This window comes from Saccoglossus kowalevskii, chromosome 16 (assembly GCF_978046115.1).
Source record: "Saccoglossus kowalevskii chromosome 16, keSacKowa6.1, whole genome shotgun sequence".
NCBI lineage: Eukaryota > Metazoa > Hemichordata > Enteropneusta > Harrimaniidae > Saccoglossus > Saccoglossus kowalevskii.
The window spans coordinates 16834584-16862130 of record NC_140656.1 but is presented as its reverse complement, the minus strand read 5'-3'; the positions used below and the strand labels follow the sequence as shown (position 1 = coordinate 16862130).

General features: G+C 34.1%; 3 protein-coding genes across 4 annotated transcripts in view; 1 reads left to right on the top strand and 2 right to left on the bottom strand.

Annotated features, from left to right (window-relative positions):
• Positions 1 to 681, bottom strand: part of LOC100370044 (ubiquitin carboxyl-terminal hydrolase 32-like) — a 56904-nt gene extending 56223 nt beyond the window's left edge. Inside the window, exons 1-2 of the mRNA XM_006811162.3 lie at positions 513 to 681; positions 223 to 350 (exon numbers count right to left, since the gene is read on the bottom strand). Of these exons, the coding sequence (XP_006811225.2) occupies positions 223 to 350; positions 513 to 570 (186 nt within the window). The 5' untranslated portion in view covers positions 571 to 681. The remainder of the gene's footprint in view (positions 1 to 222; positions 351 to 512) is intronic.
• Positions 682 to 7183: 6502 nt separating this feature from the next.
• Positions 7184 to 18885, bottom strand: LOC100369597 (SAGA-associated factor 29-like). 2 transcript variants are annotated; one of them, XM_085491527.1, is made up of 9 exons: positions 18775 to 18885; positions 17469 to 17634; positions 16581 to 16656; positions 15444 to 15516; positions 12178 to 12366; positions 9707 to 9889; positions 9080 to 9182; positions 8278 to 8346; positions 7184 to 7643 (listed from the first exon to the last, which is right to left on the bottom strand). In XM_085491527.1, exons 2-9 carry the CDS (start codon positions 17631 to 17633, stop codon positions 7527 to 7529), a joined length of 975 nt encoding a protein of 324 aa, XP_085347653.1. In that variant the 5' UTR covers position 17634; positions 18775 to 18885; the 3' UTR covers positions 7184 to 7526. The 2 variants fall into 2 exon arrangements, with proteins under 2 accessions (XP_085347653.1, XP_002730459.1); XM_002730413.3 differs by having other exon boundaries at positions 9089 to 9182.
• A 212-nt stretch (positions 18886 to 19097) lies between these two features.
• On the top strand, positions 19098 to 23769 carry LOC102802240 (TLC domain-containing protein 3A-like). The gene is made up of 5 exons (XM_006811170.1): positions 19098 to 19228; positions 21274 to 21360; positions 21535 to 21634; positions 22530 to 22625; positions 23458 to 23769. Exons 1-5 carry the CDS (start codon positions 19098 to 19100, stop codon positions 23767 to 23769), a joined length of 726 nt encoding a protein of 241 aa, XP_006811233.1.
• Positions 23770 to 27547: the final 3778 nt, after the last annotated feature.

The following is a 27547-nucleotide window of genomic DNA, read 5'->3' as shown; positions in this document are numbered from 1 at the left end:
CTAATTGGTCAATAATTAACAAAATGCCAATGTTGTCATTTCCAGAACGTCATACGGGCTGCGACATCGTGACGGGCCAGCTATTGCTCCTCAATCATTCTTGGCCAACCAACCACGAGCATTTAGCTCGATCCTCGGGGTTTATTTTCTTCATACTATATTATTCTAATTTTCGCAAACACTCAATCAACTAGCACGAGTCGTCAAAGGGAAAATACTCACATCTGCAAGTTTTGGGGGCACGCCTTCGCCAAGGACTTCTCGCACAAACATCTGCTTGTTCATATAGCCGGCCATGCTGGCAGTGCGCTTGAACGCCTCCTTGAGACGTTTCAACTCATCGTCGGTAACTGGAAAAAGTGTGAGAATGAAGTGAGTATAACTCAAGTACCGTTAATACATCCAGTGTTACTGAGACTGGGAATCGTACCAGCATTTATCAAAGTGATCACCTCACAACATACTCAGGCCGACTGATCGCCGCAAAGATAAGCTCCTTGTGGACAACTTACCTCTTTTGACAGCCTCCTCGTATGGTAAAACCGTAGCTTTCGATTCTTTACCCCCCATTTTCGCAAACTTGCCGACTTAATCAAGATTAGCCAGAAGATAACGATATAAAATTGTCAGTGAAGTTATGATAGTCGCAGAAAATTTAGTGTCGCCATCTTTGATGATAAGTCACATGACTTAAGTATAGAACCCCTAACTTATCATAAAACGTATTCTTATTTACCTCTCGTTTAAAGTTAGCTTACTCGCGGAATCCGTTATACGTGATCGACTGACTGTTTAATATTGTCTTTCAGAACATGTTACTTTGTTCTGATATCTCGCTATTGGGAACTTGATACTGAAAAAAGAACATCGAACGAATAAGTATTTTTTGTATTTATATCGACCTAGGTGGTCATAATAGGGTGACATGACACGGATAGGGAATAGTGCATTGCCGTCGTCAGGGAACTTCAAGTTGTGTTTTGTGTGGGAGGTTCCTGGTCAGGTTCAATGGAACCTCTATCCGTAGTAGAATGGGTAGACCACGGTCGTTGCGGGTATAGTGTAAATTGTTTTTGTTGCTAGATGGAACTAGCTTGTAGTTGTTTTTTTACCAGAAATGTTGGCAGGGGAGTTTGTGGTGTTATGTTTATTGAGTTCTTATGATAGAATTCACGGATCAAGTACGGAAATTCGAGGAAATTTGCATTGTATCTGCATAACAATGGCTTGAATAGAAATAAAAATACAATATTCACTCTTCACTAGTTTAGTCGGTGTTTTAATGTGTTAAAAACCATTGTTCTCTTCCCTTTTGCAAAGTAACATTCTATTTTTATTTTCCGATTCGTCGCCAGCAAAACCACAACATCGGAAAATTGAGTAATATAAGACAAAGGCTGGAACCGAGATAATTTATTCAGGATCTAACAACCTTTGAGCTCCAACATGTTTCCCCATTCTCGCCCAGAATGTTTGTTAACGCAGTGGTATAAAAAAGATGACGCAGAATTTCATTCGGTCCCTTACAAAATATGCACGAAGGGATAGTATTTTTTGTTTTTGTTTTCAACAATACAAGTGAATGTTCAATTTGTAAATATATATATCCGACGACCTATTACATATGTTTTTAGAATCTCCACGGCTCAATTCACTTCTCACATCTGTTTTTAACCTAGCAAAAGCAATCGCAAATACTGACGGTATAACGCCTGGCATGATTCTTGTTCGGCCCTCCTTATGAGAAAGCAAGGAAGTCTGACTGCCAGCTGATTAACTATATTTTTATCACTGCTAAGATTGTTATACATATTACTCATTTTAATAGTTTTACCATCGCGACACATTGTGACATTCTTGACATTTTTATGGAAAATCAAGAAGCGCATTTTACTTGAATTTCAATATGCAAAATTGTGTCATAAACTGGACACATTCGATATATTTTGGTGTAAAAATGACGTCTTATGTAAACTGGAGACCGAGGAATTGCGGTTTATTGCGGGCACTGCTAATTTCATATCTATTTTTATACTATAAATATATATATATATATATATATATATATATATATATATATATATATATATATATATATACATTTTATTTTATTTCATTTGTTCTGCAATTCGCCTTTTTACTTTTATGTAATGTAATAATATTTATTATTTAATGTCATCCAGAATAAATGTCATCTGTTAAAATAAAAACAATGTTGTTTTGTCATCATCTTTAATATTTTAATGTTTTTTTTTTATCATTTCCCTGTCAGATTGTTAGTTGTTCTAATTAAATTTTAATAAACCATGCCCAGAGTTTCTAATACCCAACTACTCCACTACAATATTTTTCAGGTACATGAACTAGTTCATTATCCAAGTCACATTGAAATGACAAGGCATAATATTCCGGCCAAGTGCCTCCCGGAAGAGGAATTTCCGGCGAGCGGGTGACGTATCCACATCAAATAGGTTAACTCGTGTAGCTTCATTTAAAACGCTCAAAATGAACCCCAAAGGGAATGAAATGGTTACATAACATGGTATAGTGATACCACCCGCATTAATTAGCCCGAATAAGCATATTCATTGTGTATATTTCAAATAGTTATTAATAATCGTAACAGAACTACGCAAAAATAAACATTGTTCCCGAACGTAAACATAATCGCAAAAACATAAAGCTCTTTCAAAAGAAATATTGGGGTTGATATAAACACATACAACATCGTACATTTTTACATAATATTACCATCAAATATGAATATTACGCAAAATATCCCACTCAGAATAACAATAGAGGATTTGCATAATCCTACATCTAAATTCTCCATATATTATACTGCATCACAACATAGTACCCCAAGCCCACCTTTGAGTATTTTACGTGTGTTTATAGTCTGTATGTGGGGGATTAGAAACTGCTGAAAACAATGTTTTATTATTGTTTGCGTTGAGTGTATATTCGTAAACTAGTTTTAAGAATGTATACATTCTAATATACGAGTAGTCAAGGTAATGGGAGTAATGTATCTCTATTACAGTGACGTAGAATGTATCATGGCTTCGGACAATCCAATAAAAGTTGTGTATAAACTAGTGGCTATTATTTTTTTTTTATTTATTGTATTATTTTTTAAGACCCCACAAAGGATATTATTTCAATAAAGATTTTATAAGTATTCAATGTATAAAACTGTTGAGTATCTTGATTACATTTTAAAGGGCGGTGGTCGTTGCGCTGCGCATGTGCGACATTTGTGTTGATAAACATCGATTTTCCCATAATCCATTGCGCTCTTCTAATGGAAATCACAAGTTTGAGGTTTGACCTGGGCGCGACTTGCACTGATTATTGCCGGTTGACTCTTTCGACTCTGATATCTTCCAGTCACTAAAAAAATACCTAATTAAAGCTTGGTAACGTCTCAGTTTGTACTCGTTGTTCTGCGCAACAGTCGAAGTCACCATTTTTGTTTATATGAGACCCCTACATCTCGCGCATGCGTGGCGCGACGACTGCCGCCTTTTAATTTATGTAAATTTTCCACATTCAATTAATAATATTCTACAAAATCATTCAAGATACTTTCAAAGCTATAAACTTTGGTGCCAATGAGAAAACTCAGTTTTGACATGGAGTGATAATCTTAAATTAGATAATGTGAAAGTAATTTTATAAAAAAAAATACCAAATGATGTGAGCCACAATACGAGTCTATAGAGCAAAATGCATACACACAATCTTATCCAAGTTACAAAGCGGAGGTACCGAAAATCAGTATTTCGTCGAAACCTTCGTTTCGATGATTCTATTTTTTTTTCTACAAAAGAAAAAGCCATTTATTTATACCAACACGTAAATACATGTTTACGAAGATGTGGTAGCGTTTCAAATGTTCTACATATATTGTGTTCACCATATGAATACTACACGCTCAGCAATAAGGTATTCCGTTTGTAGTGATTAAGGTACATTCATTCATAGAAAGTAATACCTAACCTAAGGGGTGTTGACAAAGTCACAAATACTGGTAGACATTGTACTTGGACAAGTTATAGAGTATATTTTTCCAATAAGGAAAGACACGTTTGTAATTTGTGTTGTGCGTTTTTCGTTTTGTATACACCCTTGAGGAGTCATCTGCATATCATTAAATCCGTCATGTTCACATTGTGTGAAATGTTATTCACTGATGATTTTTGCAAAAGGGTTTGCTTTATCGTCAGGTCGCTTTACACGCGCGGATTTAGGGGGCGCCAGGCCAGCCCGCAAACCCAGCCCACCGGAGGTCTACTTCGGCCACAACAATAGGTGCGCGCGCCCCCTTACCGAATTTCTGGACCAACCAGTGCTTTAAGCGTGGAACTACAAACCACGGTTTTGAAGTTGAAAGTTACGGTTGAAATTATACAGCACATGTTGAGTACACTAGGGTGTAGTTTATTATTGATGAATTACAAGGGAAATCAACACATTGAGCTGTGGCTATTAATAATCTAAATGTAAAATGCAAATAGCTATAATATATTGAATTTATAATAATGAATACAACAATACATTAAAATAAAATTTTGAGACATCTACATTATTTGTATGCTTTTCTAGATCTGCATTCTGCCCTCTACGGCATGTGCTTGCGATCGTGTTGTTTACGAACACCACGTGACTTCTACCGGTAACGTACGTTATCTTATGAACTTATGAATATTATTCAGGTTATTCAGACTTCTACGATTTTTACACCTGGGTTTTATTTCATGTTGTTGTTCACAAGAACAAAACAAAACATTTTTTACTTTTCACGTAAAAATGGTTAAAAACCATGGTGATGTTTGAGCTATTTTACTATGATTTTAACAGGAAAAAGATATCATGTCCAGTGATATATTGTAAAAAAATAATACAGTATGTTGTTATAAGATTGGTAATTCTGAATTATGATGAGAACCTGGGGAATACTATTTACTTTTCATTGGCTCCTTCAAGTTCAGCAATTGTTTCAAAATTGCCCATTTTGTCACACGTTTTTTTTCTTCCTGAAACCATGATTTGTACTGGGTAGTAAGAACGCCCCAAAAATTATTGTACATGTCACAATTTATAGTTGAGTAGCACTTAAATCAAACTAAATTTTGTGAGGGGTTTATCAGGAGGATTCACTCTCACCTGCACGTTTTTTATCTCAACACTAGAAACCATTTCAATTGAAGTTTAATTGCCGCACCTACTCATCCTCATATTCATAGTTTTATGGCTAGTGATGAAGAACTAAAATGTAATATCGTAAGTTATCGGATGAAATCTTTGCCGAAAAATGTTACATGTACTTGAAATATTTTCTAATGTATCAGGTCTGAGAATACACTTGGAAACAAGAGATGCTTTTTAATTTGTTTGGCCAATGGCCTCAGAAATAAATATTGGCAAAGCAAACAAAACATTATTTGGTATAAAATAGCCTGAAGAGCCAACTAAAAAGATGGCAAGACTGGCTTGTTAAATTTTGATAAGCCTCTAGAGAAATTCGACACTATCCTTAATTTCTGAAAATGACATCTTACATTGCTAAGCGGGATTCTTGCCACTGTCTCCAAGTTGTTTGTTTTTTTGCATATGAGTATGATCTTGAATATTGTGTACAGGAATTTTTCATTCAATTCGAAGAGAGAATGAGAAACTTTGAAATCGCACAAATTACCATGAGAGCTGCTTTTGAAAATGGTGGCCTTACAGCCCTGATACACGTATTACATTGATTAATGCGTATCCCTTGGTTTAAAAGATATCGGAGTAGCAAAACATGCATAGAAATACTAATGGGGGTAACTTCCGTCATTAATCAACAATTAAGTTTTATTCAAAATAGTAAGATTTCAAGCAAATACTGTAAAACAGGACTTTTTAGCTAGCATGTTATTTTAGCTAATTTAGCTAATCTGTAATTTCGTTATTAAATTCAAGATGTCGCTAATTTAACATAAAGTATATTCTCACAATGAGTTTGTTGACACTTTAGCTAAATTAAGATTCAGTTATTTCATGTATTGAGTCAAATTTGCTAAAATGGCATGTAGCTACGGTATTTAAACATGTTTCACAGTAACTTGTGTGAAAATCAAACATGAAAATGGTACATTTGAACAGAGAGAATTTGATTACTAGTAGAGAACTTCAAGCACCTGTCAATGAAGCTGGGTTTGAACAACTAGATTTAGCCAGAACCAATAGCTATGTTGTGAAGTAAAGGTCTGTGAGTAATTATTCATTTTAAGTGTTGCTTGTTGGCCACCAAGTGCAGTGCTTGCAGGTTCATGTTAGCAACAGATTGTGCTCATTGTTAATAAGTGTGATTGTGTTGTTGATCAGAACAGAATAATATTGATGAAACTGTAGCACCAAAATGATTACTCTTAATTTATGACTAGTATAATAATGACTTTATTACGAGAATACCTCAAAGTATGCACTAAGACGGTACAACGTAAGTAACGGCCAACGCGAAGCGGAGGTCGATGCAACGGCGTACTGTCTGAGTGCATACTTTAAGGTATCCTCGTAATAACCTTATTATTATACATCTTTTCCTTCCAAGGATACATCATGGGAATGCCAAAATCCAAAAAGTTTAGAAAAGAATCAGCGAACTTCTTTGTATGGAGTCCATTCAAACCCGGTGGCAGCCATGTTTAATTTTATTATTAGAGGATGCTTACATATTTGGAATTTTCTTATATGGTAGGATGAAAATACCATATTTTTCTTTGTCATGTTGATATAGTGTAAATAAGCACTACAAGTTGGTGCTACCGGTAGTCTTTATATGAAAATCAAAGCTTCTGTTGGGGGCATGTAGACAGATTTCACCTTGGGACTGTGTTAACACTTTCTCACAAGGGTGTTATCAGAATTAATATTAAAGGGCGGCAGTCATCATGCCACATCCGATTCGATATGGGACTCATAGCGACGTATCCAACGCGTGTGAAATACATTGTTTATTTACATGAAATTCAAAAACGTGCTGTGCGACGATCACAGCGCTTTAACACAGTCCTGATACATGTATCAATTAACTTCCATATAACCATGGTTACTTATTTGAGTAACCGTGATACCGGTATAACTGTTTTGAATGAAACTGAGAAATTAACATACACACACAATCATTTGTTGCACATGCTTTGTTTATGATAAATATTTGTTTATTACTTAATGTTGTTAAAACAAAGATAAAATCATCTTGAACTCAAATTCTTGTTCATCGTTCAACTTATACTGCTATAAGGACTTGATCAAGTATATTTTCGTGATCAATGAGAAAATGGATGACATCACTGTGATGATCAATGTCAACAGCCTTATATGTCCAGTTATGTTTATGGCTATTAAGTCACAGAATGACCTCAATCTTATGGCTAAGAACATATACATGTATGTTAGATCAGCAATAGGTGTTGTGTAACGTACATTGTTTGTTTACACAATTTGATCGAATGCCGCATAATGCCTAATTCTGTTTTGTTTCATCTTTTTCTTGACTCTTTGACGGCGACAACGTATCTCTGTGCCACATTCAGTGGGGGTGAATATCCATCTGCATAAGAAGTGTCTTCAAATAATACAGAATAGTCGTCTTGTGGCTGTGAGATAAATTAGAAAGGTTAGAATAAATGGCACTGGCACTGGGGGCATGCATGATTTCACTGATATTGCTTTGGTTGAGTACTTGTTGTTTATAATTCAGACAAGTTTGATTACATCAAAGGATGGTGGTCATTATGTGTTCAATGTGGTTTTGATACTATGCTTAACACGTCTGGGGACATGTGTAGGTCGAATCATTTGGTTTACACAAAATCTGGACAAACATGTCCGCTGCTACAGCACAATTTACTATATTACAACTAAGGGCCTAAGAAAATAATGTCAAGAGAAGGGAAAAAGGGGGAAAAAATGCTTGGTGTGAAACAGGTCATTTTAATAGCGCATCACTGCATAGCACCAACTACCCTCTTGCATTCTGACAGGATTTAGAAGCGATAGCAGTGAATGTGCTAAATAGGTTGTGAAGTACCTTCACTGTGTACCTGTACAGCACTGTACTATTAAAGTACATCTCCATTATGCACTGGTAAAGTACATTTCAACACATTCACACACTGGGCTTCCCTGTGTTGCAGTTGTTGTTCATTTCATTCATTAACTCAAGACAATTTCCGAGACTACACAGCACTGAAAATTATTCTTAGTACAACAGTTCCTGGACACACTTACCTTGGCTGGGGGTTCATAGATGAGGGCTCTATAGAAACAAGTGGTTTGCGGGTACAATGCAAGAACCAGCTGAAATAACACAAACGTAAAAAGTCATTTCAACACTGAAACACATTGTACCATTTTAACGAATTTACTAAAAATTATGACTGGACTGCCCAATGGTATACTTGCCAGGACAGAGTAAACAATGTAATCAATATTCAAGAAATAATATTTGAAAAAAAAGCCAATAGATGAGTTTGAGTTCCCTGGTTGAGCTTCCAAGTTGATATGCTACTGAGCATGCTCAGGAAAGAAAGGAAGTAGATTTTACAACCAGTCATTTGTTGGCCCTATTCGCCTCAGTTTTATAGACCACCCGCATGCACGAAAGACTGTAAAATACTTTATTTTAGCTGGAATTAATTTTCGTTGAAAAGACATTTTGGGTGTTTTGTATGGAATTTATTTGCAGTGATTTTTGATGAGTTGAATGTAAAATATAGGAAAAAAAAGTTATATTCGCTGGATTTTATTTTTATCGATTTATTCCTTCAGCGAACATAGGGAAAATTAATTCCAAGCGAAAATAAAGTATTCTACAGTAGCTAAGTAATTTGAGAACCAAAAACTCTATTATTCAGTTAAAATGTTTACACTGATATCATTACATGAGATTACTATTCTGTCATGCTGAGAAATGCAAATAATAATGTAATGTCACATGATGTAATGTCAATTTTGAGATCACAGTGTTTCTTGTGAATGGACTATTATAAAAGGCATTAGGTGCCATTCAAGGAAGTATTTCATATTATACCTTGCTTACCTGTCCTTTTTGAAATAATGCTTCTGGGTTATTTTCTGGATCTGCTTTCATGAGTGGCAGTGGAATAACTCTTCTCCTCGATAAAAAATGTCTCCTGAAAAAAAATTAATGTTCAGAGATTGTGTTAACGTAAAAATATGGGACCAGGACGCAACAATTATAAAAGTAATGCATTAAAACACGTATGTAAAAACACACACAAATTAATTTAATAAATAAATGCTGCTCGGACTGATAAATATGATATACAGTAGACAATATTTGGTAATCGTAGTCCTAAGTAACTATTAAAAATAGCTCGACGTTTTGAGCAATGGCTCTTTATTGATAGCATCTATGCTATACATGAAGAGCCATTGCTCGAAATGTCTAGCTATTTTTAATAGTTACTTAGGACTACGATTACCAAATATTATCTTGACACATCAAAATAATGAAATATGCTTGGATACATTCACAACTAGGCACGATTGTACATACAATGCTAACACGAATAACATTGAATAAATTTCTAGTTTTGGAACCAACTGGTGAATGACCTAGCGATGACAAAAAGAATGCCTTTATTTCACATTTTCGTGCAGGAAATGCAAACATAGACAACACTTATTAACTTACTCTTTTCCTTCTTCGTCAATATCATCAACTTCGTACTTGTTGGAGTTTGCATTGAATGATACAACCTCTGCCAATATCCAGGTCTCGTCGCCATCAATGCCTTTCACTCTAGCAGCAACTTTGTTACCAGGCTTTGCAATGTAATTTGACTCGGCTGGTACAGCACCACACAGTGGGGGAGGACTACAGAGAAAAACAAGAAACGGTTCATGGTGGTAAGCTGGTTAGTACTTGCTGCTGATATAAACCAGTGTATTTAAGACTTGATAGACAGGGAGATTACTTTCACCATATGGAATTGTGGTGTTCATATAAGAACGTTAAATGTTCATCAAGTGCTTTTTATACATAAAACATAGTAAAACATTTGACGCCTTGCCTATGCCTTATGTCCTTTGATTTTTATTAATCCATTTTATTTAAACAATAATGTACTCCCCGATGGCTCATAATGTACGAAAGCACACTTTGCACGACATAATGTACGAGGAAAAAGCCGAGCACAGTGCAAAGTGTGCTTGAGTTATATGATGTGTCGATGGATTGAAGCTCGTAAACCAGACAGCGACAGCTTGCTGTACTGCACCCCATCTTGTTTGCGAGCTAAAGCGTAAAATTCCCGCAGCAAATCGGCGAGCTCAACGACATAAATGATTTCAAAATTGGTGGCGCATGCCCCTTGTGTTCAAGCCATTCTAGGAAGAAAACACGTACTCCCAATTTACTCCCCCATTTAGCTGTGAAGTATTTTCGAGCATATTTAACTGGGATTCATTGACATCGATAAAATGGGCCATCGCGTTTGTCTTTGGTGAGCTACGTTTATTTACGCGTTGGGCATCGGTACCCGAAGTTGCGATTGGCCAGACGACGATTTGTGTTTGTCGTTATGGCGGGAATGACATTTTTCATGTAAACTAAGAAGTAATAAATATTTTTCATATAGCTCAGAGTTATTCATTTTCAGTTTTGATTTTAATCGTTTTCACCCCATAATTACCCTTATTATAATGCCCGTCTCTATTTGTTTTTCGAACTCAACATTCTATTCCTATGCATGGAACGGGGCCTTGATGCTCAATAATGCAATAAATTATCGCGAATACCGTTAAAGTCCTATTATAAACCGCGGTTTATATTACAATGTATCAATTTAAAAATTGGGATCAAAAGCTCAAGTTCGGGGTGCGGTTTCTATTACGTACATATTGCAATCACTAAATGGGCGTGGTCATTTTTTGTCCACAACACATGCACAAAACAAACAATACACTGTACAATCTCTTGAATAGGCGTCGGGGAAGAGTGGAAGGCCTTATTTTGGTTCTAAAATAGGCGTTACGAAATGTTGAAAAATTACAATCAAAAAAAAATTCTACATGATACAAAAAATACTCAGTATTTTTAATGTAATATGCATTTATTTTTTTTAATTTTCTTGGTAACGAAAAGTATATTCTAACAGAAGTTTCAAATAAAAACACGAATGCACTGCTTAGTAGCAAATGATCACATAACGGTAGCTCGATCGGGCCATGCTGCTGGTCTCAAGTGAATAACTTACTTGTTTTCGAAGTGTTGATATTGGTGATTATTATTTAGTAGTGATTACAATAACGCACGAAAAATAAATTCGTTGAATTGTTATAAAATGCAAGTAAAATTCAACTTAGTTTCCCCGTAAGCGAATGATTTCAGTCACATGTAAACAGCCGATACGATATCCGCCATGCTTTTGAATGCTCACGTGACGTATTATTGACCCAGATAGGTCAAGTCGCTAATTAACCAATCAAAATGCTGGATGGTGCCCACGTGTCTAAATTACATAGCTCATTTAAATATGTTAATGACAGTTCAGCGACCTCATGGTGAACGCAACACGGAAGAGATTTACCGATAATGTAGTGCGATCTTTTGCCTTTGATTTCCATGGGAAAACGGCATGATTTTTTTTAAATCAAGAAATTATTTGTTTTCGAAAGACAAATTATTCTTCAATGCTCAGTTTAACACTTTTACGGTGATAAAAGCTCATTGTCTAAAACTTACGAAACACAGACGTATTCAGAAAGAGTATTGACAGAGGTCGCCGCCAGAACAAAAGCAGTTTCATTGCCTGTCTGACATCTTATCACCGCTGAACAATAAATAGGTGTGAATATTTTTAGGCATGTTGTCGAAACAAAGAATAGGATTAGGAACAATGCCGTTTTGGAACAGCTGGTTGAAACAATGAAGACAGTCACGGTCTTGTTGAATTGGGGGTGCGGTTAGTAATAGGTACTTTTCAAGTTTTCAATTTTTGTTAAGAACTCTTTAACCCCGAAGCCGGAATTGGGGGTGCGGTTACTATTACGTATGCGGTTTATATTAGGACTTTAACGGTAATCTGTGGCAATAACGTCATAAAATTTGCTAGTATTGACAATGCTATAATATAATAAGGTTTAAAATGTATTATGACGTACCTTTCTCCAGGTTTACCAATCCACAATGGTAATGTAAGCGCCGACTGTTGCAACATTGTCATCAACACGCCTCTACGCATTGTCTTTCGTGGCGCTTCTTCACTATAACCAACAGACCTGGCTGCTATTCTTCTATCGTTTCTCACTGTCTTAATCTGTGATATTTTATCGAGGCATTTCCGAAGCATGCTGGGGAATGAAAGTAAAATTGGATGATGACGCAAATGAACATTTTTAGAAGAAGAAGATGAAATGTAAAGAACAATTTTTTTTCAGTCGCTTTTTCAGCAATACATTTTTAAACTTTCAGTGTTAAGGTAGAGATGCAGTTTAATTGTGAATCTCAATCAAAAATAGTTTTTTTCGTTTTTTATATAGATTTTTATCTAAAGAACATTCTGTGAAAATTTGACCAATGAATTGTTATTGGAACACCGTTAAAATTGCTGTTTATTTTCTGGTTAAAAATAAAAAACACTCACACGTGGCAATGTTTATGTCCAATTGCCTAATTTGCATGAGTAACCAAATAACAGGACCTTTGATTGACAATATGCAAATCGAGATTGTACGGGTCATAGTTCATTCAATTCACGCGCATGTGCAATTATTCTCAAATCAGTTCTCGCTCGCTAGCAAACCAAACGTTATATTTCCTCAGTGTTTTTTCCTAATTTTTATCATTACATTATGCGTGGTGTGAAAAGAGAGGTAGAAAGAAGATTCAGATGATTTCTATGTCGGAAGAGGCAAAAGCTATACTGAAGGCATCAGCCCACCGAACGAAAAACAAAATTGATGTGAGCGTCCAAACATGACTTTCCCTGAAGGCATGAATCCGAGTTTCTGATTGACTGAGAGATTTTATTTTTAAATAATTGTTCTCAAAAAATAAACTGAGCATGTGAAGAATAATTTAACATTGTTTACAGTGATAACTGCTCATTGTCGAAACGAAGCTTACCCATTCACGCTAGTCACAATAAACATCATACTCTTGAATAGGCGTCAATGACTACGGTAAAACTTAGACTCTATTTTAGGCATCAGGAATGATTGAAATATCCGAAAATGATGCCAAAATACACCTTAAAAGTCCCATTTTATTTTTTTTCTAAATCCCATCCAGAATTTACGGCAGAATCTGGTCCCTCATACACACGTGAGCTTTGATTCTAACCAGATATATTGCACTGGGTCGGGGAGATACAAACTTTTGTGTATCTTTTGTCCATAGGATACCTCTACTACGATCATTCGCAAGTTTTGCTAGGTGGTGCGAGATAGCTTTGTTTGTAACCGGACGAACTCAGTTTAATTCAATGAAGCAAACAACTGACAATGCTAAAATAAATTGCAGAGGCACGCTAAAATTAATTGAAAACAACCAAATAATTTCAATGAAAAATAAATCACAGAGAGAGGTAACTTGATACATTACGGTAACAACTCTTTTGATGCGCTGACCGCTTCTCCGCGTCTGATGTTTTGTTTTCCTTGTCATAATACTTACTGATTGATGATTTTGTTTTGATTTTTGAGTTTTTTAGCCTGCAACTCGGCCACGACCTTTGCTTTTTCCGTGAAAAATGGGGAAGTTTACGTCAATTTGACGGACATTCCATTTTTTTTAAAACTAACGAAGCACACTGTTTAGCACTCCTATTTTTTTCATTTGCCGATTTCTATTCAGAAAAATTCGACCGCTCGCAAATGCACCTTAATTTTGCACTCTTAAAACATGTCAGATTTCCAACACTTAATTATTTAAAACCGGTCGAAATTTTAAAACTTTTACGTTAGGAGCTGGAGCTCTCTTCTTACAGGCGACCGTCGCCGGTAGTACAACAGCATGTTTTGTACGTACATCCGTGCGCTGATTGTCTGCGACTGTCTTAGAAAATCCCTGAATAAGGCGTTGCCAAAATCGGAAAAATAAAAAAATGCCTCCTTCAAAAACGAACATAATTTAAATATTTCTTTTAACAAATATGTTGCAGTGGGAAAAATGGGATTGGAAAGGATGAACAAAACTTCTGTGCCTCGTGTTTCGATTCTAGGATTACGCGATTATTCATTATTGTGTGTTCGCTTCCTGGAGTTGGTTCTCAATACTACATAAAAATCATCAAGGATAAATAATTTAATATCCCACTTTGTACTCTTCACGGTAAACCATAGCCTCTGAAATACTCGTAGATTTTTTATTGAAAATACATCGAAGAGAAGCCATGATGTTTTGATCATGATAAAAGGTCACCTTCCTAGGACCGCCCCCTGTTTAATAATTCATGAGATGACGTCATATTTACTGGGCATTGCCACGTGTTTTTACCGACCCCATCAAAACACTGGTATGAATGACGTGTTTCTGATTTATATCTTCAAGAGCAGTTGTTCTGGTTCAACGATTTTACATAAAATGTCTATGTCTATACGTCAACTTTCAATTTCAATAGTCTAGAAAGTATGACAAAGCAGTAATTCCCGGTTTAACGCGCAAATATGCAAATTAGCCTTTTTCTCGTCTTCTATTTTTGGTGAATTCTTGGGTTTTAAATTAAAATAGCTGATAGACGCTTTGGCCATTTGCCTCGAAATTTTCACACATTATTGACAAGGTGTTCCCCCTTTAAAATGCGTCCGGACAGTTTATTACGGCGAGTGGAACAAAAATAACAAGTCCGCAATTAACATGGATATATAAATTATGCAAAAATAGAAAAGAGTGAACTTTGAGGTCATGCTGTGCGACTTTGAAAGTCGTTAGAGAGATGAGTGGACGCATTTGAATTAGTAGTATACCAAGGTATCCAGTGATGTAATTTTACCCACAAACGGACTTGAACTTTTTAAGCTAATTTTTTTTAAACCACTTTTGTCCAAAAAAGCATATTTTTGACCCAAAATCAGAAACGCATTCTGGATATTTAAAATAAAGACAAGTTTTACAAAGTTTGTATAATAAGCTTTCAGAAAATATATAACATGTTGGATATATAATACCATCTTCATTGTCTAATTACTCAATTAAAAAGCAAGCCAAATAAACTGCATCTCTACCTTAAAACCACAAAGAACCTGATGCAGATTGTCATTGTCACTATTCATCCATGTTTTGAAATGCTTTTAATATCTGAATGACATCACACGCTGTTTGTCTGGTGATGTGCTACAGTGGTTTGCATGTTCACTGAGAATCAGGTGTGCCGTAGGTTCTATCTATGTGTATGGTGTTACATTGAAAAATAAACAATCATGCTTACTCAGCTTCACTCTCAGCATCTGCCATGGCAGTATTATAAAGTCCTCTCAGTTTCTGTTTAAAATATGGTGATACTGCAAGAAAACAGTCATAATATTATTATATTGGCCTACCATACAAAGGAAGAAACAAGCACACTTTACAAAAATCATCATACACCAAAGACAGATGTGTTGTAATCATAACGTACTTATAAATGAAGTTACACACTGTATGAGCATGTGCATTGAGGTAGGCTGTTGTAATAAATTCTAATTTATGGAATAAAAAAAGATGACTTGCTGGCTATCGTTTCATTTTGCTTTGTTTCAATTTGAATGAAAATGAAAATGTAAACAGTTGGACTTATAAAGTGTATTTCTAAGTATAAACATGCTTTACCTGTTTTCAGTGTAAAATGTTGATTAGGCAAGACTTTTATTATTCCTTGTTTCGCGAATGAACAGGAGCCGAAAATGAAATAAAAATAAAAGTTTATTTCAGCGTAATTTCTCGTGCCCGCTGACTTGTAAGTGCAATTATTGCCAAAAAAATTTATTTTTATCTTCATTTTTTTTCGCCCGCAGTCTAACAAATCCAAGTTGCATTTTCATGGGAGTATCATGATCAAAGTACCAAAGTGCAAATCTATACTTTATGCGCGTCAGTTGACAGTGAATCTTGGGTTTTGACCTCACTGCGTGCTGCTTGAGACTACCGTACTACGGCATGAAACTCTGCCGTCAAAAACTGAGAAATCCCTCATTAATGCTGAAAATTGTGCCACAATTGGTGACATTGCCAACCAGATTATACATGAAATAAAATTGTATTTCATTTCTTTTCTCCGATCAATGATCTCACTTACAATTCTTTGAGAATCACACAAATCTAATGGAAAAAAAGAATTAATTTTATTTTATTTTCGCCCTCCTCAAAAAATTTTTATTATAAAAACTCGAGAAACAAGAAATAAAAAAAGTCTGGCCTTAAAATAAATAGTCAACATTCACTTTTTTCAACCATGAGTGATTTTTTTAATTATGTTATTGTGGTAAGCTTTCTTACTCTAGATTTACTTAAAATTTGATCAAAGTTCAAATTTTGAAATGAGTTCAACTGAAAGAGAAGGCACTCTTACTGTATATGGTGTGTTTACCTTTCTGCTCATACTGCATTCGTTCATGAGTCTTGGCTATATTGGATAAATTGTGTTCCCCTTTGGCTCTTTCTTCCTATCAAACAAACAAACAAGGACAGTATGAGGGCGTGAACTTCAATTGAGATATCAAGGGCAACTGCCTCATCCCTAAATAGTAGAGCTATTCACTATACATTATTTCTATATTATATAGCAGTAATTTCATCAAAATTTGACAATTGGGTGCCATCTATGTTTCCAAGTTCACACAAAGAGTATAACTTGCGAACGTACCATAACTATTTTTTTTATTGAGACTGTGGTTTAATTTGTAAAGTCATGGAGATTTGGTTTTATTAAACTTTTTAAAAACTATTGGTTTTATTGCTCATGGAACACATGTTTCTGTGCTTGGAAAAATCAAGCAATTTAGTAATATTTCTCCGGTGTCATTAAAACAGGGAGTCACAGTGAAAAAACAAATTCATGTAAATTTTATTAGTGTTTACAAGCACAGAATTAAAAAAAAGAACCACAGTTATTTAGATTACAAGCTGCTTAGTTATTTTATTTTCACATACATTTCATAAGGGTGAGCGTAAATTTCAATTATTGAGTATGAAGCTTCATTTTCTCCAATCTCAATTACCGTAACAACTAATGTACTGCATTGCACAAAGATAAATCAAATTATTCAGAGCATGCCACCTGAAGGATAGGATTGTGACTAGTATATCATTATTTATTCACTATAATTCAAATGTTACTGAGATGCAGAGTTTTTTTTTCATTGTTGTATATTAGCATAGGTTTTCCCAAAATTGTACACATTTTGTAGAGTCGTGGGAATCGATGTTTTTATGTTGGATTTCCCGACTTGTAGAAAAATTTACAGTAGGTACTAACCTGTGTTTGTATTATCAGTTGATGTAGTTCTTTCAACATCTCTCTAACACTTGATTCAGATGTGGTAGATGGTGGTGGTGGAGGTAATGAGGTAGCCATAACTGAACTCTGACTGGACGGTGGTATGACAGACATAGAATTTATATCAAAGGTTTCTCTTTTCATTCTATAAAATTAAAATAATCATAAATGCCAGCATTGTACATGTGTATTTTGTCTTCTCTGTATCAAAGAGGAACAAAGTCACTTCCATGACATATTTAGCGATAGTCAACAAAACTATAAACCAGCCAGGTATTTTAATGATGTATCACTCATGTGCAAAATTTGATTAAAACTGCATGGTTTTGGAATGGCAGAAATGTTTTGTTTTGATGATTTTTCCATTTTACAATATTTGTCTATCTTGCATGCAAGTGCATGTGTGACATGGTGTATGAAGCATGTGTGAAGTATGAATATGATCAATCAAGGCATGTCAGAGATACAACTCTAGAACAGCATTCATTGAAAAAAATGGTCGCCAGTCAGCCATTTTGAATCCAAATACCAAACAAAGTGATGTGCATTAATGTCACGTAATGTTAATGTACCACTTTTGAATGAAATCTGTCCATACACAACATAGATCTTGTTCTTGAAACATAGAACTTGGATGAATTGTTCACTATCTTGAACAGCTCACAAAATAATAATATCTTTGTTGTATCCTTGGAAATACAAACATGAAATACAAACAACAAATGACATATGTGTGACATTTGAATGTGATTGGTCCAGGCATGTCATGTGCATGAGATACAGATGTTTACAGATGGACGAATCCATGCATGCACACTCGTGAAATTATAAGTCCTTCTAAAAAAAGTTTTCCATTTAAAATCTTGATATTTTTTTTTTACTTTTACGTTATGCAATCGTTTAATGTTTTGGACTTTTCCGTCACAACTCTTTTTTCAACAAATACCCCCCCTGTTTTTAAATGGCGGACCCCTTAGACATTAGGATACTTTTCAGTGCTCGCGATCATTCCATTTTCTATCCACAATGATTTTGTAAAAAATGTATCCCAGGAAATTGAGCAGTTTATCTTTCAAAGAAAAATACTAATAATTTTGTTAATACATCGGTAATAATTTAAAAGCATGTGGATAGAAAATGGAATGGGCCATTCTTTTTGGTACACAACCACAATGTTCAAACACAAACAACAAAGGCATGTAAAGCTCCAGTAACTCGACGGTAAATTGCCTTCACGAGGCTCAGCTTAATAAACATGTCTTTCACATTAACTTGCGTTTCTTACCAATATCCCATCAATTCCAGACGTTTGAGAACATCCAGTAAAACATCGTAAAAAGTTGCGTGCGGTTGTTGTGTATTTCCTTTGTTTTGGACTACTTCCGGTTTGTATGTTTGCTTACTAATGTTTACTCCAATTGTCTTACTTTTTCACTCATATTTTTGGTTACATCTCCGGAAAAAAATAGATGCATTTTTCAGTTATATGACTGATATACATTCCTACATATATGGGTTTGTTTCTGAGCTATTTTTCAAACAAATGTTTTAATTTTTCGTATGAACTTTGACCTGAATGCGAAATATTTAATGTAGTCTGCTCAAACGATGTTGTTGTCGTGTTTCCTAGTTGGAAGCGCGTTTTTCCCGGGACGTTTCTACCTATGCAGGAATGTACTAATGAACCTGTCAAAGTCTGTCGATAACAACAACCTGATCAACAACACAATCGCCGTTAAGTAAGTAATTACCGACTAAAGTGTCACTTCGCTGTCGACAATATTCGCGGTAAAACTAAAATCCTGAATCATGGCGATGGCATGCAGGGCAAGAGTACTATTAACCAGCTATGAACAACAGTATATCATCTCTGTTCTATTGGGTATTACTAAAATATATTTAAAAAAAGAGCTACATTAGGCAAAATGGCTGTAAAAGGAACTTGAAGTATATCCCGGAAATTACTATATATATGGGTGTTGCCCTGGCCATAGCCACTGATGTACCACAGTCCCTCTATATAGACTATAGGGTGACCGCCCTATGTTCCGAAATCCCTATGTTCCGAAATCCTTATGTTCCGAAAGCCCTATGTTCCGAAATCCCTATGTTCCGAAATCTAATGTACTAAATGGTTCCTGTATTAGTGTTCCGACACTCAGGGCAGCGGGGAGGTAAAGCTAACGTTGCAAATGTCTCATGAATAAGCGCCATTTGATGACCATTTCTGGTGCAATAACTTTGCAAATTTTATCAATGTGAGCTTTCCATATTCTGGTCAATAGAGACGCTGAGGTAATGACGACATATACGCCCTCTATCGGTGGCCCGTTAATATCCAGTCTGCCCTCAGTAGTGACCGATCGTTGTGGTTTTTTAATTATCATGTAATTTTTTTTTTTTTTTTCATTTTTCGGAACATAGGGATTTCGGAACATAGGGATTTCGGAACATGGGGATTTCGAAACATAGGGTATGAACCTACTATAGAGGGGCTGTGGATGTAAACTGATTTCGATTTGAAACGGTTTTTGACAATTTTTATAGCAGTTGGTAAATAACATTTTTTTAATTTTTTCGTGAAAATAGTACCAGAGAGACTGCTCTAAAACACGGAAACAGAACTATTTTGAGTAATATGTCTTGGCATTAGGTTTAGGGTTTATGTTGTATACGAATGTCAAGACCTGTTGAATTTTGTTGAACTACATTAAATTTTAGTTAATTTAAGTAAATTGTAATTAAATTGCATTCCTATATATAGGATTGTAATTTAAGTGAGTTGCTCTGCAGATTTTGGTTCCACGTTTCACTGACAAACAACAGTAATGTATGCTTTCTATTTTTATTTAAATTTAAAAAAAAAAATTGTGTATCTCTACTTTTTTCAAGAAAGTTTTATTTTCATTTGTTTGGTTCAAATCCTGACCAAAACAAATCTTTAAAAAAAGACATTAACACATATGCAATTATCAATAATACTGTGGAATACTTTATTTTCGCTGGAATTAATTTTCGCTGAAAAGGATTTTGGGGCATTTTGTATGGAATTTATTTTCACTGATTTTTGATGAGTTTAATGTGAAATAAATGAAAAAAAGTATATTCGCTGGATTTTATTTTCACGGAATATTCTCTTCAGCGAAAATAAATTCCAAGCGAAAATAAAATTTCATTATTTTTGGCTGTGAGGGAAAGCATTACCTGATACCGGTATATCAATATTACTGGTAGGGAACTAGGAGATTATTAAAAAGTGGAGGCCCTGTATGCAAATCTACTTTATAATTTGCTGGGCTTTGGCTAACAATTTGGCAACAACAAATGATGCTACCTTCTACACTCAACAGTAAAAACTAATATAATTTTAAACTAACCAGAATTATTGAGAGCAAATGGTTAATAAAAGAATTGTTCAATTCACTTCAAAACCAGGTAAGTATTAGGATTACAATTTTTTTATTTCATCAGATATTATTCACTTTGTGCTAGCTTGCAGTAAAGACAGTTAGACTTCCAAATTTGGCCAAAATTCTGGATAATAAATTCAGATTCATCAAGTCCCATTAATATGTTACATGATTTTGCAAACAATTTTCATGTTTTGCTCTAAATAAAAACAATTTGTAGTAAACTTCTTATGGTGTATTGGATAGTAGAAGCATTGTAATAAATTATTTTTGGTAGATTGTTTTCTACAATATATATTTGTAATTATTTTTTTTACATTGTCTTGCTTTGCCTCAGTATTTTCAATTATTTATATTTTTTGCTTTTTTTGTAGGTGTGTATCTGGTATACAGGCAACATTAGCTTCGATATCTGGCTTAGTAATTGCAAATGCTTGTCAAGATGATGTCTTGTACCAGAGGTACGTCTATGCATGAAAATCAACAAACCAAAATATTTACATGTGGATTTCATAATCATAAATACATAACTAAAGTATTTTTATAAAAATAACTCATACTGCAGCCAGAAACCAACAACTAGACTATATATATATACACATCATTGCATGCAGCTATCTTATTTAATATTTCAGACACTGGTTAACCAACTGTTATGCTGCATTTGCAGCACCGTATATGCTGTATGATATTTACGCCATGTTTATCATCCACACATCTAAGTATCCTCATCTGGTAAAGACCACTGGATTATCGTCTACCATATTTCACTATATACGGAATAATGTATTGATAGTCACTCATCATTTGGCATTAGTTTTCATTGCGTTTCCAATTCTTCTTGTAAGTACCGGGTATACACGTATAAGCTCCTCCTCTATGTCAGAGATCAAAAATAAGGTCTGTCCACCTATCCCAGACATGAATATTGTATCTGACACAGGTAAATACTGTGAAATTATTTATTTTCACTGGAATTAATTTTCTCTGAAAAGACTTTCTGGGGTATTTTGGTATGGAATTTATTTTCACTGATTTTTGACGAGTTGAATGTGAAATATAGGAAAAAAGGTTTATTTGCTGGATTTTATTTTAACTGAATCACTCTTTCAGTGAAGATAGCAAAAATTAATTCCAAGCGAAAATAAAGATTTGACAGTATAGAAATTGGTTGTCCCTATGGATAGGTAAATAAAGATATCAAGTTTTTAATATCTTGCCAAATGTGGTAGACCAAATATGCTAATTTTGTCCCCATGTAATCAATATAATGAACCAAAAATGTAAATTTGATTTCAACTGATGTATGTATTTATTAATCTTGCTAAGGAAGCCAAATTTATTCCACAGTGGAAATACAACTTTAATTTTTAATTTCAACCCCTGTAGGTGGACTGATAAGTACAGGAATATGTACCTCAATATTTTCTTCTCAGAAAAAAATTTAAAAGAAATGGTAAACTTAGATGTAGAGGGTGCTCTTTCATTGTTTGTCAAATATTGTTCTTGATCTGCATGTTATATTCATCAAACTTTATGTATATCATTGTAGGATAATATTTTATTTCATTTTTATTCTAGTTTGAGTTTTGTGTTGTACTTACAATTATGTGATTTTAATTATTTTTAGTATCCAAGAAATGACAAAGGTGATTTCTTTGTTGGATGTTTCTACACTATGGAGTTGGCCAACCCATTTCTTTGCCTTAGAGCTGTCTTGAATGTGGTAAGTGGATTCGAGATTTGCATGATTTTAGCTTTGGCTTTGGATTCTCTATTTCTCGTTTCATGGAAATTTTAAAATGAGGCGATGAGGCATTTTTTTTTTTTTTTTGAATACTGAGCTAAAGTGAGGGAAATTTGAGACAAGTGCGAGTACAAGCGCATTTTGGAATGCTTTAGAAAGTAAAGAAAACATCCGAGGTGCATAGTTCAAAATGATGTGCGCGGAAACAAGAAACAGATAATTTTTTTCTTAGCTTTATATGTAAAGCCTACAGTATTGGAACCTATTTGTTAACTACGAGTATTTAAAGTAAGAAAATAAGTAAGCTAAATAATCCTAAATTTTACATCATTATTTTAATATAGCTAATCCATAATTCAAGATGTCGCTAATTCAAAATAAAGTTGTTGTTAATTCATGCATTGAGTCAAATTTGCTAAAATGGAATGTGGCTATTTTGAATTTACAAAAATGTCTTTATAGTCTGCACTTTCCTTTAAAAGATAGAAACAAAATAGCCAAATATTTTGAGTAAAAGCTGAAAATTTACTCAAATTGTGCCTGTTGGCTCTAAAATTAGGGTTCGTTTTCAGAAATATTGAAGAAAATTAAAAAAAAGTGCAGACAAATTTGGACGAGAAAGTCTGGTGGTAAAAAGGTGATGTGTTGACATCAAAGAAACCAGTGCTCTCATGATTATTTTATTGTTTATTCTGATGTGTCAATCAATCAAATAGTTCTCAAATTGTAACATCAGTAATACACATGTAATATTTTTAGGATTTATTACTATACTTGTTTTTATAATCATAATGTTGTTTTTTCTCCACAGCTTGGACGGACAAAAAACAACCTATATTTGATCAATGGAATCACAATACTCATCACATATTTTATCTGTCGAATTTTAATTTTTCCATATATCTATTACATATATGGACATGGTCGCAACCTTTCTGTGTGGCAAGTACCTAGCAGCATTCCTCTACATTGCAATATTGGATGCATGCTCATATTATCATTCCAAGTTTTTTGGTATTCAATGATTATAAAAGCTGCTTCCCGGACACTCCGAAACATAAACCAGTCTGTGGCATCTTCTGGTAACAAAAATCAATCAGACAGTCTTTTGAAAACACGTTAAGTTGTATCTAGTTATAGTTTTCACAGTGCGGATGTGAAACAAATATTCCTGATCAGTATAATTCTTGGAGCATTGGAATATTCCTACTAAAATGGCAATAGACCATTTTCCGTTCACTGGGAGAATCACGCGTTATGCGTGAAATCTAACGTAAAAACAGGACAAACAAAGGTCATAGCGCCGTAGTGGCGTCAAACATCGCGTGGGATTCAACAAACGCGAAAGTATTTTGGGGGACATTTCCATGCTTAATTATGTGCTGTCCACATTTGATGATAGGCAATTTCGATTAAGTGAGGGTATTTCATGCATTTCAGGTAGAGATGCAGTTTACCTGACAGGTATTTTAAATAGTCAAATAGGAAACCAAGATGACCTCCCTTGTCCACAAAACTATATATTTTCGGAAAGCAATGCCCTGACGGTGTTATGAAGATAAACACATTGTCAATCATTTGTGAAATTTTCAAAACAAAAGGTCAAAGCGTCTAGGAGCTATTTTTTTTAAAGTTCTAGGATGTGCACTGAAAAGAAGCACAGATAATTGCTAATTTGCATAACAATTCACTCAATAAGAATGCTCATAATTAAAATGGGTGTAACAGTTTCAAATTTAAATGTATTATCATTTTGTTAAAAGTTAAATATAGTGCATAATATGGAGATCCTGTCATTTCTTTTTTTCACCATGTTTCTTTTTTATTATTTATGTACAGCCTTGCTAAATGTATTTTGTATAAGATGGTGTATAAAACATCCATTATGAAGTGCAATACATTCTAGATCTTAAGTAGAGTTTTGCTTTCAAGTTAGAGCTTTTTCTTTGTGTGAAAACATAAATGTGATGACTCAACAGAGGTTCATTCAATTTATTTTATTTAACTTATTTCGTCTGCATTAACTAATGAATTTTCACAAATATTGAGTGCAATGTTTATTTTTTACAATATAGTTTGAAATAATTAGTTAAAAGTTGTTTGAAAAAGACATATAGGTAATGGTTGACATCAGTTGAAAACTTAAAATATTCATTTACAATTCTAATTAAGGATTGTTTTCATAATACGATGCACCATGGCAGTACCACTCAAGTACATAAGACTTTGCGTTTTCTAGTTACTATGCTGCTTGTTTGTGTTGGGGGTTGCTGCAGCTTTTTCCAAATTGAATAGACGTACTTAGATGTTCAAACACTAAGATCATGTCTAACTTCCTTGTGTGCGTATTATTATACTTTGAATCAGGCCTTAAGATCCATAGCAAGAACAGAACAAATAAAAATAATAATAAAATGTAATAACTAGTGAAGTAGCTTATTCCAAAGTTGGAGTTGTAAAGAATTATTATATTGGTATATATATTTCCGGTATATGAAAAGGATTTGTGGCTGCCTACAAAACAGAATCAAACTGAACAAAATTGATACTGATGTATATTAAATATATACTTGTATATTAAATATATGCCTATTTCTTTTATCTGATGGTGAATCAAAAAAATCCCACCACCCACTGTGCATCTAGTAGCTAAGCAACCAGGGAACCCAGACCCAGTGTATAGATAGCTTGAGGTATATATGCAGTGTTCTCATCAGACATGAAACAATTGTCTCATTATGGGTTAATTTTTTGTCTCATGTTTTTTGTCTCACATAAATGAAAGAAAATACAAGTGACAATTCATGAGTGTAGAATAAAAATCAAACATAATAAACATTTGAGTACACTGTCTCCACTATAAAGGGAACAAAACGTACTCATTCTTTTTGAACAATTTGCATTGTATTGTAATACAAATTTTACAGTACTTAATATATGTCTCTAGTTCCATATAGCTGAATAATTATCTCATAATAATAGAACTTGCAAACAATGTACACGGAATGAAATGGAAGATGAACTGTACTTTGTTATGATATGCTCACAATATAAATTAATACGCCAACAAATCATTACGTTTCCACATGAAACACAGGATGATCTCCAGAAATTTAATTTCTTGATGACTTCAAAAGATGATAGACATATGATGTAATAATAAAAAGATAGGCATATATTCATATTCATAACGCATTTCAACCAAGAAAGGAAAATGCCATTTGATATGTAACACTTGCTTTATCTCATTATCACAACTAATAATTATTGCTATTACATGATAGAAACATTGTACAGTATTTTTAAGGATGCAATAAAGTTATTATTATTATTATAATTTCAATTCCCCATATTTAATTCCTGGTGAGAACACTGTATATGTAATATTTCTTTTATTGAGGAAGCATTATTGCCTACAACCATGAGTTAAACCATTACAGCATTGAATTTAAGTGTGAACTACTGTGATTAATACTTTTAGCATAATTTGATGGTTTATATATTTTATTGTGGTCCAAAGAGTAGCAATTTTTTCATATTCAGAGTACAACCTAGAACTATAAATCAAATTTGAGTAATATAGATTGTGATAATACATGTATACAACTTTTTTGACAGATTTGTTTGTGAACAAAGTTGTATTCATAAACTAAATATTCTTTTAACCATGTATTACAATACATGACTTCTGGGTCTCAGTACATGCATGTAATATTTCTAGAAAAACATGTATTTTATATTGATACTGTTTCCTTTTTTTTTAAAACCTGTTTACTGTTTGTAAATATATTGTAAAACTGATAAACAATAAAAAATTTTCCTACTTTTTTGTACTGTCTGAATGCCTACTTTGCAGTATCTTTGTGATAACCTTATTACATCTTTTCCAGAATACATCTTGGGAATGTCAAAATATATAAAATTTAAAAAATATTCAGCAGTTTTGAATTGGATTGGTAGTAGGGTCATTTGCTCAAGCCAGAGTATGTTTTCCACGCAATGAAAAGGGGATGATGCAGTTACAAGGAGCTGCCAATAGGATAGAAGTACAAAGAGATATCAGTAATTCTGATTGTTCATAAAACTACAGCAAAATAGTCTATATCTGTATGTAGCTTTGGGTTTGTTGTACTCGTAACACTAGAGGTGTACCTGTCTTACATGGAATTCATACTCGAGGTATATCTTGATTATTCAATTAAATTTACATAGTACAATCAAGATAACATTTCCAGATATTTGTGGACCCTTGAAACACTGGAAAGGTAACCTAACAACTGCTTGGGTGGATTTCTCTTAGAATTGTTTATTTCCTAAGAATAAAGTGAAGATAAAGCTGAACGAGTTTCAAGAAGTCAAAATTAACATTTTTATTTTATCAAAGAAGAGAATAATATTCACTAATTTTAGAGAATTGGAATTAACTACTGTACAATGGTTGGCAAAGTGGTCGGCTGGGTAGTGGGATTTCAAGAATGAAGGTATAAACTATACCAAAAATGATTTGGCTATAAGAAAAAATATAACTGTAACTTATTTAATTTCATCAGTTACGGAAAATCGCGAAATTTGGTAAACAGCAATTAATTAAAATTGTATATACTGTAAAGTAAAATACTTGTCTGTATAGGGTGCATCGAATGAAAGATTTCTATCGAGCTGTCACTAGAGGGCATACACGACAGAGTGCACAATCAACCGGCGCGGCGTACATACAATTTCGTATTTTTTGATCCTGAAACAGAAGTCTGATTGTCATGTGACTTCCCATGTGTTTTACTTGCATACGATGTCGGAACTATGGTTACCCTTCTTGGTAGGGTGTTTGTTTTTTCCAGGAATCTATGTTTCTCTCAAGACGGCATTACATCCGTTTTGCGAAAGGTTTTACGCTAATAGCA